This window comes from Pygocentrus nattereri, chromosome 26 (genome assembly GCF_015220715.1).
Source record: "Pygocentrus nattereri isolate fPygNat1 chromosome 26, fPygNat1.pri, whole genome shotgun sequence".
Taxonomy (NCBI): Eukaryota; Metazoa; Chordata; class Actinopteri; order Characiformes; family Serrasalmidae; genus Pygocentrus; species Pygocentrus nattereri.
In genome coordinates, this window is record NC_051236.1 from 5,732,501 (window position 1) to 5,745,000 (window position 12,500).

A 12,500-nucleotide genomic window follows, 5' to 3' on the forward strand; every position below is an offset into this window, starting at 1 on the left:
AATTGTACGCTTTCAACTTTGTGGAACAGTTTGGGGAAGAACCTTTTCTGTTCCAGCATGACTGAGCCCCAGTGACCAAAGCAGCTCCATAAAGTCATGACTGGGTGAGTTTGGTGTGGAAGAACTTGAGTGGCCCTCACAGAGCCCTGAACTCAACCTCATTAAACACATGTGGGATGAACTAGAACGGAGATTGTGAGCCAGACCCTCTCGTCCAACATCAGTGTCTGACCTCACAAATGCTCTTCTAGATGAATGGGCAGAAATTCCCACAGACTCTCCTCAAAATCTTGTAGGAAGCTTCCCAGGAGAGTGGAAGCTGTTAGAGCTGCAAATGGAGACCAGCTCCTTATCAGTGTCTATGGATTTAGAATGGGATTCATAAAAGCTCCTGTAGGTGTCCTAATACGTTTGTCTATATAGTGTATATGTGTATTTATGCCGTGTAATATTGCAAATAATACTACACTTATGTGTTGATGTTGTTTGTACTCTAACTATGGAATGATAAGCAGATGAACATGCATGACTTTAAACTGTAATCAAAGCTTGTTTTCTTCTCTGTATTATTCCCAGCTCGTACCTCCACTGTAAATGGGCGACTTTGGAGGAGCTGGAAAAGGACCCACGCATTCACCAAAAAATCAAGCGCTTTAGGAACAAGCAGGCACAAATGAAGCACATTTTCACCGAGGTAAACCCATCTGTGAAGTTCACCCCTTACAAATGTGCTCATTAATTCAGCAGCAGTAGATGGTCTACCCTGAATTCCCGGGCAAACTACAGCACGACTGGTTAATAAGTGACTTCTCTGGGAGGATCTGAACCTGCAATATTCCAACTACCATGTTAAACCTACACTGTAAACATTCACTATACTTCAACTTCTGAAAAAGTGCCTCACTGCTCCGTATAGTGCAGGGGGCGCAGCCCAAATGCTAATAAGCTCCATTTTATCCTTTCAACAATAATCTAACCACCTTGGGAGCCACATTTTGTGCCCATTTTACCTTCTTGGCTGTAAATATGTCTCAGTATGTGCTAACGTGGTAGTATAGGCTTTCTTCTTCTTTCGGCTGCTCCCTTTAGGGGTCGCCACAGCGGATCATCTGCCTCCATCTTGCCCTATCCACTGCCTCCTCTACTTTCACACCAACCATCTCCATGTCCACCTTCACTACATCCATAAACCTTCTCTGAGGTCTACCTCTTCTCCTTCTACCCGGCAGCTCCATCTCCAACATTCTTTGACCAATATATCCACTATTCCTCCTCAACACATGTCCAAACCATCTCAACCTGGCCTCTCTGGCTTTATCTCCAAACTGCTCCACCTTCACTGTCCCTCTGATCTGCTCATTTCTAATCTTGTCCAGCCTCGTCACTCCCAACGAAAATCTCAGCATCTTCATCTCCGCCACCTCCAGCTCAGCCTCCTGTCTTTTAGTCAGAGCCACAGTCTCCAAACCATGTATAGTATATAGTATAGTATAGTATAGGCTAAAAAATATAAACAAAAACACAGACTTGTTTGCTCTGCTTTAAGTTTCAGCTCAGCTCCAGCAGCTTTTCCCGCAGCTCCAGCAGGAAACTCTTCTTCAAACGTGGGCTCATTTTCTTGTAAAACGTCTCTCAACATTCAACTTTTTTTACGAGTCAGCTCCTCATTCGCCAACTTCTTGTTCGAATTTTCCCATTCCACCTTAAACGGTGCCTGAGGCACCAGAACATATCTGCTGGACTATTTAAGGTGGCTTCAACTTTGCGACGTATCAGTGTTTCAGTTTCTCATTGCAGATTAAACATATCAGGAAACCAGCTGGACTGATTATAAACACTAATCAGTCCATTCATCTCTAAATTATCAATGTCCGTCTTAAATCTCTCTCTTTGCCGTTTCGTAGCTACTAGCTGGGCGAGACTGTTGTCTGTGTTGCTATGGTGACCAGCCGTCTGCGCTGATCTTCAGGGTTAAAGGGTGAATCAGCAGCTCTACATTAACTCCAGCATTTAAGACCATTTACTGTTAAACTGTGTTGAAGGATCAGCAGAGCTTTATTTTACTGTAGAGGAGGATTATTTTATTATTACCTACTGATCTGATTCAGCTGTAGAGCCACAACAGGGTGAAAAGAGCCGCATGAGGCTCCAGAGCCACGTGTAGTGGGTAATATCTGCTTTTGTTATATTTACAATGTTGCCGTAAACAGAGCACACAGAAGAAACAAAGGCTCAGAACTGGGCTTGATATAGCCTGGGCTTGATATGCCTAGATCTGCTCTGACTCCGAACATCTGTATCAGTTTGGTGTATCTCTGATTACAGGTATGCAGATGAGAAAGCTCTGATTTGTTGTTATCCATGTTGGCGTTTGTGTTATGTAGTAGGGCTGGGCAGTGTGAAATATAGTAATATATCATTATTGTGATCAAGTCATAGTCTGCAGGGTTCCACACTAACGCTTTTCATAACCACCTCTAAAAATGATTCAGTCAGCCTTTCCGAAATGAAAATCGACCGTCCAAATTATCAAACTGCTTTGTTTACGTTACATTTCTCTCTTCAATTTTGTTACCTTTACTACAGATTTCCAAAAACAACTGTCACGTATCAAAACACAAAATGCATGCTTAGTACACCTGTACACACACATATATATATTGGGAGAAAAGATATGTTGTCAAGTGAAATTTTCTTAAATGTAGTCCATATATTAATATACAGCAAATTTTGTATATATATGTATGTGTGTGTGTATATATATATATATATATATATATATATATATATATATATAATCTCCATCCATCCATCATCTAAGCCGCTTCTCCGTCAGGGTCGTGGGGGGGTGCTGGAGCCTATGCCAGCAGTCTTTCGATACAGGCAGGATACACCCCGGATAGGTCGCCAGTCCATCGCAGGGCAGACAGAGAGACAGACACAGACAGTCACTCACACCTAGGGGCAATGTAGCATGTCCAATTGGCCTGACTGCATGTCTTTGGACTGTGGGAGGAAACCGGAGAACCCACGCAGACACAGGGAGAACATGCAAACTCCACACAGAGAGGACCGCCCGGCCGGGGAATCGAACCCAGGCCCTCCTTGCCTATATATAGGGGCGTGGTGGGTAGCGCTGTTGCCTCACAGCAAGGAGGGCCTGGGTTCGATATATATATATATATATATATATATATATATATATATATATATATAACAAAACCTTGTATCTCCAAAATGGTAACTTTACAGAAGAAGGTAAAAAACCCACTTTATTTTTAATGTAAGTCAGCGGAACCAGATTTTTTTCCCATTTCTTTTACTCCATTCTTCATGAATTGTATGTACAATGTAAAGAGTAACAGGCATTTTCAAATTATGTCAAAAACTGAAAAACAACAAAAATGGAGATGTGAGGGTGTGTTCCGACAGCAACGACATGTGTATAGTATATTATAGTATAGCAGCTAAAGAATATTTAACTTATTTCTAAACATTCTTTACTTGTTTTATGTGATTTTGGCAAGAGTCACTTTATTACACTTTATTGGCAGATCATTTTGCTTATTGTAAGACATGATCTGCCAGTATAGTGAGAAAATTTCACTTATGAAAATTACTTAGAACAAGTAGAAATAAGACAAATAATTTTATAATAAGCTCACAAGAATCTCAAAATGAGAAATTTTTTTTGTCTAGTTTTACAGACATTAAGTGTCAAGTTTAAATGTTGTCCCTGCGCTATTTTAAGATGATAGTTGGTCTGAAGCCTTGCAGTATTTTGTGGTGTGCTTTTCTGAGTATAGGGCGGTCAGTAATTAAAGAACACTGACCAACTGCGTTTCATTACAAACGATCTCCTCAGTTTCTCTCTTCGCTTCCTTCCGTGCTTTTTCCCTGTGATGCTGTCAACGTTGGTTCTGCTGTGTTATTTTTGCCGTTGCTCTACACGTTTATTGTGTTATTTGCTTTGCTTTACAGCCTCCCTCTAGTTTTCTTAATGATGCTTTGGGCTTATTTGTTGACTTTTTGCTGCTCTGTTTTTGGATGCGCTGTAAGTCGACCTTGTTTTATTATTATTATTATTATTATTATTAAACAATACATTTCTGCCTAACTGGATTTATTGCTAAACACGAAATATATTTTTTTTATTGATAGAAAAAATAAATTATTGATAGTTTCTGATAGTATTTCTAAGCACTGTGGTAAACGTGGCACTGCTCGCTGTTTTTTTTCTGTTCTAACACATCAGATGTCAGAAAAAGTTCATATTGTTTATCATGAAAATTTTACAGAATTTTTAAAATGCTGTACAAACCCAGTTTAGGATAAATCTAAATAAAAGCACTGATCCTTTTTAATCTCTATTCAATTGAAAACAGTACAAAGACAGTAATGTTTAATGTTCGGCTGAATTAACCTCTGGTCATAATTCTTGCGGTGCTGTCTGACGGGCTGGAAATTGCAGGCATTCCGGTGGTTTTCTTGTCCTTTATGCACAGATTTCTCTGGATTCTGTGACTCTTCAGAAATGGTATGACAGATGTCAAAACCTGTAGTTTTTTTTTTTGGCACGATGGCATCACGTTACGTATTCGCTCATTTGCTGTACCTGTGAAAAGTTCTAAAACTGGCGTTTTTGATAATTTCTCAAACATCCCAGTCTTAAATTGCCCTATGCCAGTTTTTTTTTTGGAATGTGTTGTGGCCGTTTCATTCGTGTATAATTTATATTTACAAAAATCAGTAGTTGATCAATAGTTGATTTTTGTTGATGAGGTAAAATATTAATTATGAAATGGAGAGTTCCGTTCCTGAAATCTGATTGGCTGCGCTGCGTTCGAAGCCGTTGTAACATCCACGCTATGCCCCTCCTATGACCGCCTCACAGCGACTGAACTGTGTATCACTGCACCACGGCGTGAAAATCCCTTCTGCTGTGAATAGATTCATCTTTGACTCTAACGCTGATCGCATGGAGCACCGAGTGCACTGATGGAGTAAGAACCCGATTTTGGTTTAAACTGAGGGGCTGAAGACTTTATTCTCTTATCTAGAACCAGGCTGGTCCGCTGGCTAAGAGGCTAAAAGAGCCAACAGCCTAAACAGCTCCATCATTAATATCACAGGCCTGAATTAAATCACTCGCGATATGATTCACTGAAAACCGGCAGTATAAAAGTCTAAAGAATGAACCTGAATGTCTTACAAGCTTCAGCTGTCTGTGTTTCAGTCAGAAGTCGCGTCAAACCCAGGCTGAATCCCAAACGGCTCCGTACTCCCTAAATAGTGTTCTAAGAAAGTTTAGAGATTCCAGCCTCTATAGCCAAACAGTGCATCATGTATCGAGTGTCCGAGTCCCAAATGACTGTTTCTTAGCTGTATTTTCTCTGTTGGGCTGCAGGATCCAGTATTTAAACTCCTATGTAGTGCAATATGTAGGGAGCAGATGTGTGGCAACGATTCCGTACTATAAAGGAACTACATTTCTTGGCAGAATACTTGTTTGTGTTGATTATTATAAAGAATAATAACAAACTATTTTCTGAAAAGTGTTGTATTTTATCATATTTTATGTTGGCCTCTGTTTTATAAAAGCAATAAGCAATTAGAGCCGGTGGGTTACTGTGATTGTATCGCAGGAAGGGTGTTCTTAGGCACAAAACATAGCAGAACTTTAACGACTCGTCTTTCTGATGTTTGCATTGAAGTATCTGTAAAAGCCAATTTACAAATCACTGCTTTCTGGTTATTATTTGGCCAAATTATTATGCCCTATTTTTGATGTCTGAAAAATATGAATAATGCTGTTAATGTCTGTCCCTCAGCCGGATGAAGACCTCTTCAATCCTGACTATATTGAAGTAGATCGAGTTCTGGAGATTGCCATCACTACAGACACAGAGACAGGAGAGGTGAGGAACACAAAGGAAACACATTTGACCGTGAAAGTGGTAACAGCGCCACCTGTGGAGGCGTCGGACTGCCGTTTGACGTCATCGTGTATTTTGTGTCCACAAACAGGAGGTGACACACTACCTGGTAAAGTGGTGTTCTCTGTCTTATGAGGAAAGCACTTGGGAACTGCAGGAGGATGTAGACCCTGTGAAGATCCGTGAGTTTGAAGAACTCAAGAAAGTTCCAGAACACAAACATGTTGTAAGCTTTTCAAGTTTTATTCGACTGAATTGAATTTAGCGCAGTTTAAAGGAATAGTCACGTTTTTACTCAAAAAAACTTTTTTTTTAACAGTTTGTGAAATGTGCTTCTAAAGTGTGATACAGCACAAATGAGCTTTCATGTGTCTCTAATGCAGTCAGACAAAATTCAGATTTGCTGTTATTCTATTATGAATCTTACTGTAGGACCTGATAAAGAACACAGCAAAAACTGATATGCTAGCATGTCTAATAATTCCCATTTGGAGATTATTGTAAGAATATTATATAATACGGGTCTAAAATTCAATAAGGTCCAGTTAGAGAACATTTCCTCAAGCAAAGGTCCAGAACCTCATAATGTCTAACCTGCATCCTGACTCAGCACAATATACTGTTTACTGAAGTAGCCGAGCAGGAATATCAGCATCTTATACAGTCGACACCTGAATATCACATCAAATAAAGTCCAGTTCAGTCAGATTTCAACAACATTTACTGTCAGTTTTGTCTTGTTAGAGCACGTCATGTGGAATAACTTCCCTCTGACTCACTTTCTTCTCTGACTGCTGTTTCTCGCCTGTGTGGCGTCACTCACTCGAGTCTCAGTGCTCCTCGTAGTGCACAGATCTGATTGGCTGAGTCACATGCGATATTTAAAACGCATGCGATTGGTCTGTGAGTCTCCCGCTAAAGCTACCGTAAAAGCTAGACAAGGTACGCAGATTAAAACAGGACCAGCCTGTTGAAATTAAATAATTCTCCACAGCTCATCAGTTACCCAGACACAGCATACCTATTAGTGACGTCTGGTGTATAATCACCTGTATCTGTGTTTTCATGATCTTAGAAGAGGCCGCTATGCTGTGCTGCCATATTCTGCAGTAGCCCAGAACAAATAAACCAAACACTGGCTCTAGAGGGCGCCCTAAGCGGTTTTATGCTGAAGCAGCAGTTTGAATTTGGTGGCGCTGTAGCTCCGGTTGGAAGACGTAGAAAGAAGAAGAATCAGTGGTTGCTGCCGGTGATGGGGGAGGGAGACATCCTACCCAGAGCGAACCAGTTGTGCTCTCTTGGACTCCCAGCGACGGGTGGCTGTAGCATCACCAGTGATCAAACTTGCGATGTCCTGATGACAGGGTTGGTACAGTGTAGTGGGTAACATCTCTGCCTTCTACGCTGTAGACTGGGATTCAATCCCTGCCTCGGTAAACACCCTACACTATACCAATAAGAGTCCTTGGGCAAGACTCCTAACACCACCTTCGGCTCTCTGTGTAGAATGATTAAATTTGTCGCTGTAGGTAAGAGCTTCTGTCAAATAGGGCCAACGCTTAGATGGTTGCACTTCTCAGGAGCTCAAGAACCCAAATTTTGACAAATTGAGAACCAAACATATTATTTAAGACGAGGGAGGGTGAATCCTCACCATCAAAGGAGCAAAAGCATGAAGCAAAACGAAATCAGGACAGGCAACGTTAGAAAACCTGATGCCCCTGTAGGTTCTACTACACGCTTGGAAAGGGAGGGGCGAGGGAGGGTGATTCCTTTCATCCTCACCACTACATCTCACTTAATCTTACGTGCTGCACCTTTAAGTATATAGCTTGTGAGTTCTTTTAACCTTGGGGGATCTCAAGGGGAACTGGAACTCCACCAAGCTGCTGCTTTTGTTAGTTTGCTGCTTGTTGATTTATCCATAGTTCTCCTGAGTGTCCAGCGTCATTTTTGCTTTAAAAGACGTTGAAAGCTGTATTTCAATGAGAGAGCTACAGTCACAGATTCTGTCAGAGCAACAAACAACTCTGCAGCTGGGCTTGTTCAGCCTGAACTACTACAGAAGGGTCGAAAGATCAGCCCCATAAATCACTGCCTTCTCACAAAAAACATGATGTTTTTGCTCTGTTTCCAAAGCTGGATGCAGTTCTTTGCCTGTGGAAGCCTATCAGACATCATTACTGCAGTGCAGTTATAACATTATTGGTATTATTATTCGCTTAAATGTAACCCTGAAGAAAGATTTTTACGTTTTAAAAGCAGTGCATTATAGTTCACTACATGATTGGCACAATGCACTCAATAATCTAGAGACATGATGTTAGTGGAAGCCTATCAGACATCGGATATTGCACTATATCTCACTGTAGAAGCATGCATTTCACTAAAACCTAAAAACCCCACCAAACCTAAACTAGAAATTGTTTTTGATGAAAAAACATTTGGCTGTTCCTTTAATTCAAGGGAAAAAAATGTTTTGACTGTTTTAAGATGTTTACATTTTTTATGTTTTAGTTCTACCCCAACAAAATAGAAACTACTTTGCAACACAGTGACTCACACAGCCTTAAAAATGGCACGACATGCACCCTGTTTAAAACAGTGGATCACTCTTTTCTTGTGTGAATGTAGGAGAGGCCTTTACCGGAGCAGTGGCAGAAGCTGGAGAAGTCTCGAGAATACAGAAACGGCAACCAGCTCAGAGAATACCAGCTAGAGGGCATGAACTGGCTCCTTTTCAACTGGTATAACAGGTAAACAGCTGAGTCATTTTTAAATGAAATCTGGCTTTAAAATACACAAAGGTCCAGTCCCATTTCACCGCTCGCCCCCACCACTGAGCCCTTAGCCCTCTGTTTTGCGTGTTCACGTCTAGGTGTAGGGTGTCCCAGTTCTTGTTGAGATAGAGGGGTGGGGTGAAGTGTTGGGCTACATGACCCTCCAAACGGAGGTTTTTCAGAGACTCCAAATGGAGTGTTATGAGGGAAAAAAAAGTCAAGACATTGAACAAGAGACCAAAGAAACCCACAAATATGAGAAATTTCTCAGTTAAAAAATTTCGATATCCATTATACTTTCTTAGTTCAATGTTCTTTCAGTGTATTTTAGTCATTTTCTTCATAACAAGCATAAAAAATTGCTAATAGCATGCTGATGTCTCGGTAACCAGTTAGCTAACTTTCCTGTTCCACCTTAAATAATCCACCAGCTCTGAACATCTGAAGTAACTGCTACCCCATTTAAGGTGGAACGGGAAATTTTGAACAAGAATCTGGAGAATCTCTGACTTCAGCTTCATATCTCTGAAGAATTAGGGGGGTGATAATAAATAATTGCCCCCCTCTTTGAATGCGTAAGATTCCTAAATGTAACTAAAGCCCAGCAGTGAGGAGCTGAACTTTCCCCTCCTCTGCTGCCACTGCAGACGGGCAGGGTCGCCTACAGAGCAGCGCTAGTAGCTGTTAATGAAGTGATGCTCTTTTATTTGATGCTCATTTCAGAGGGAAGATCTCAACCACTGCCCTGTAGCTCAGTTAAAGGGCTTAGAATGACACATGAAAACAAGAGGTAGGGGTAAAAAGAAGAAATGGGATTGGGCCTGTCTGTCTGACAGTATCTAGTCAGCCCCTCTGATGAGTGAATTCAGTGAATTCAATGTATTATACTTGAGGTTCGCCTATTGCAGATATAGGTGCAGACCGCTTTCCATAGAAAGGCACTGAGGAATAGAATGGGCCGCTCTCAAGCAGCTGCACATGAGCCTAAGATCACCATGCCCAGTGCCAAGCGTGGATTAGAGGGGTATAAAGCGCCCCCAGCATTGGGCTGTTGAGCAGTGGTCTCTGGAGTGATGGAGCTCCATCCAATACCTTTGTTTGGAACTGAGCTGGAATGATCGACTAAGAATCCAACATAAAGAGAACCCTCAGGAGAGGCATGCACACTGCCAAGCGTTGGCCGGAGGGTTATAAAGCCCCCAGAATTGGGCTGTGGAGCAGTGGGACTGAACTCCATCCAGTACTTTTGGGATAATTTGTAAAACCACAACTATTCGTCCAACATCAGTACCACTCTTGTGAACGCTTAATGCAATCAGACCCTCACAGAAAATGTCCATCTAGTGTAAAGCCTTCCCAGGAGACTCGAGGCTGTTACTGCAGCAAATGGGGACAAACTCACTATTAATACCCTTCATTTTAGAAGAAACGCTGCTGTCTAACTTTTGAGCATATCTGTTTTCAGGTTCATTCACTTGTTTTGACATGTTTCGTATTCAGACTCAGGACATTTGGCATCTCTGTGCTCTGTTTTTCTATAAGTGTGATGTTACTGTCTGCCCCTGTAGGAAGAACTGCATCCTCGCTGATGAGATGGGTTTGGGGAAGACCATCCAGTCCATAACATTCCTCTATGAGATTTTCCTCATGGGTTTGAGAGGCCCGTTCCTCATCATTGCTCCACTCTCCACCATCACCAACTGGGAGAGAGAGTTCCGCACCTGGACCGAGATCAACGTCATCGTTTATCACGGCAGCCAGATCAGCCGGCAGATGATCCTGCAGTATGAGATGTACCACAGGGACGAACAGGTAGACCAGTTTACTTGAATGAATGAAACAGTGCTGAGTGACTGAGGTATCGATGCAGTAAAACGATCAGGAGAGCTGTTTAGGGGAGTCCCTGCTTTAGTTCTACCTGCTGCTAGAATAAGAGTGATCTGTGATTTTAATCCAGTATGAATCTGCAATATCTGTAGTGTTTACAGGTCTGTTACAGTATAAAGCTGGGCTTACACTACACGGCTTTTGCCCTGATTTTAACCCTGATTCTCAGTCTGGCAGAGTCTGAGCTGGTCGGCTCTAGTCGGCAGATTTTTAGGTCGGTCTGAGTCGACAGTTGGAGAGAGAGTCGAGCACTATGTGAAGGGCGCTGACTCAGATTTTTGGCCTCCTGATCGCATTTCAGACCAGTCAGAGTTTATCAAACATGATTTTATCAACCCGACACTGGGTGTATTCTAGTGTAAACTGGTCAACGACTCAATCTGCAACAGCCAATGAAAACAGAGCGCAAAAGAAGAAAATGCAGCAAGTAAACAAAGAAAAATGCTGAAAAGTCTCTCAAGTGTGGAGCGAAACTTATTAATGAGCTGAGTTTAAGGCACAATCGAGTTTATGTACATTGAAAACTCTAATAAATACCGAGCTGACCACATGTTTAAATCAATGAGCATCACTCAAACATGTTTACCTGCTGCTTGCTTACTGTATCAGCGCAGAGAAAATAGTAGCAGCAGCTCACGTTTGTTTATTTGCGTGTCCCAGTAACAAGATTTTGCGAAAGTTCACGCGAGTTTGCGTCAGTTTGCTGGAGTTCGGTGAGTCTGTTCGGTTCAGCAGCAGCTTAAAAGTTGAGTAGTGTGTGATCTCTTATCGTTTACTCTGTCGTCCCCAATATTTCAGTCACCCAGAAAAATCTGCAAAAACCAGTCTGATAGTGTGAGACGCCCAGTCTGTTATAATCTGTTCAGACTTTAAAAGTCGTAGTGAACCCAAGGCCTTAGTAGCAATTTGGTGCAAATCACTGCCTATAAATCGCCGAGCCCAGAGCTAGTCCTGTTTGAAATTACCTCACATTTATGTAGTAACAAAAGCTGCTAATAGCACCTTTGTTTTGGCAGCTCTCAAACTGCTAAAATGGAGCTCGACTCGGCAGTTTGTTTGTCCGTTGTTTGTTTGGCAGTTAGATTATTTTCTCAGTTTAGCCAAATGTCTTAGGCCAGGTCTCCATCTTCTTATTCCAGGGGTGTCCAAAGTCTGGCCCCAAGGCCAAATGCAGCCCACAGACAGATTTGAATCGTCCCATGGCTTCTGTTTTAGAGTGTTCTAAGAAACCCACCAGCCAGTATGCTGCAGTTCTTCCTTTCATCTGTTGGTGGCAGTAGTGCACACTTAAATATGATGGTTCTTCAAGGGTCCTTTTGTAAAGAAAATTGTTCCATATAGAACCATGAACACTCAAAGAGCCCTTTGCATGATTAAGTGGTTCTTCGTATCATGAAAAGGTTCTTCAGATTGATTGAGAATGTGCTGTACATGGTTTTATGTAGCACACCACTCAGTGCCTGCTATCATGTAAATACAACAAATCTGTCTCATATGCCGTGGAAATATGCAAATAGATACAGTTTTCATTTATTTCTCTTATCTTTCAACTTGTGTCCAGTTTTATTTCTGTTTATTTATTTATTTATTTTTATTTCCTGCATTGTATATGTAGGTGTATGTGTAGTTATATGTGTTGGTACTGAAACACTGCAATTTCCCTTCAGGATCAATAGAGTTCTACCTAGCCACCCAACCACCCATCTATCCATCCACCTAGCCGCCCAACCAACCAACCACCCGCCAACTCATCCATCCATCCATCCATCCATCCATCCATCCATCCATCCATCCATCCACCTAGCCGCCCAACCAACCAACCACCCGCCAACTCATCCATCCATCCAGCCATCCATCCATCCATCCATCAATCCATCCATCCATCCATCCATCTACC

The 12,500-nt window shown here is 41.8% G+C and overlaps 1 protein-coding gene across 4 annotated transcripts in view; it reads left to right on the top strand.

Annotated features, from left to right (window-relative positions):
- Positions 1-12,500, top strand: part of chd6 (chromodomain helicase DNA binding protein 6) — a 106,930-nt gene that overhangs the window by 35,102 nt on the left and 59,328 nt on the right. For all 4 annotated transcript variants that reach the window (XM_037534969.1, XM_037534973.1, XM_037534970.1 and 1 more), the window contains exons 8-12: positions 577-694; positions 5,832-5,918; positions 6,028-6,162; positions 8,571-8,692; positions 10,285-10,528. In XM_037534969.1, coding sequence (XP_037390866.1) covers positions 577-694; positions 5,832-5,918; positions 6,028-6,162; positions 8,571-8,692; positions 10,285-10,528 — 706 coding nt within the window. The remainder of the gene's footprint in view (positions 1-576; positions 695-5,831; positions 5,919-6,027; positions 6,163-8,570; positions 8,693-10,284; positions 10,529-12,500) is intronic.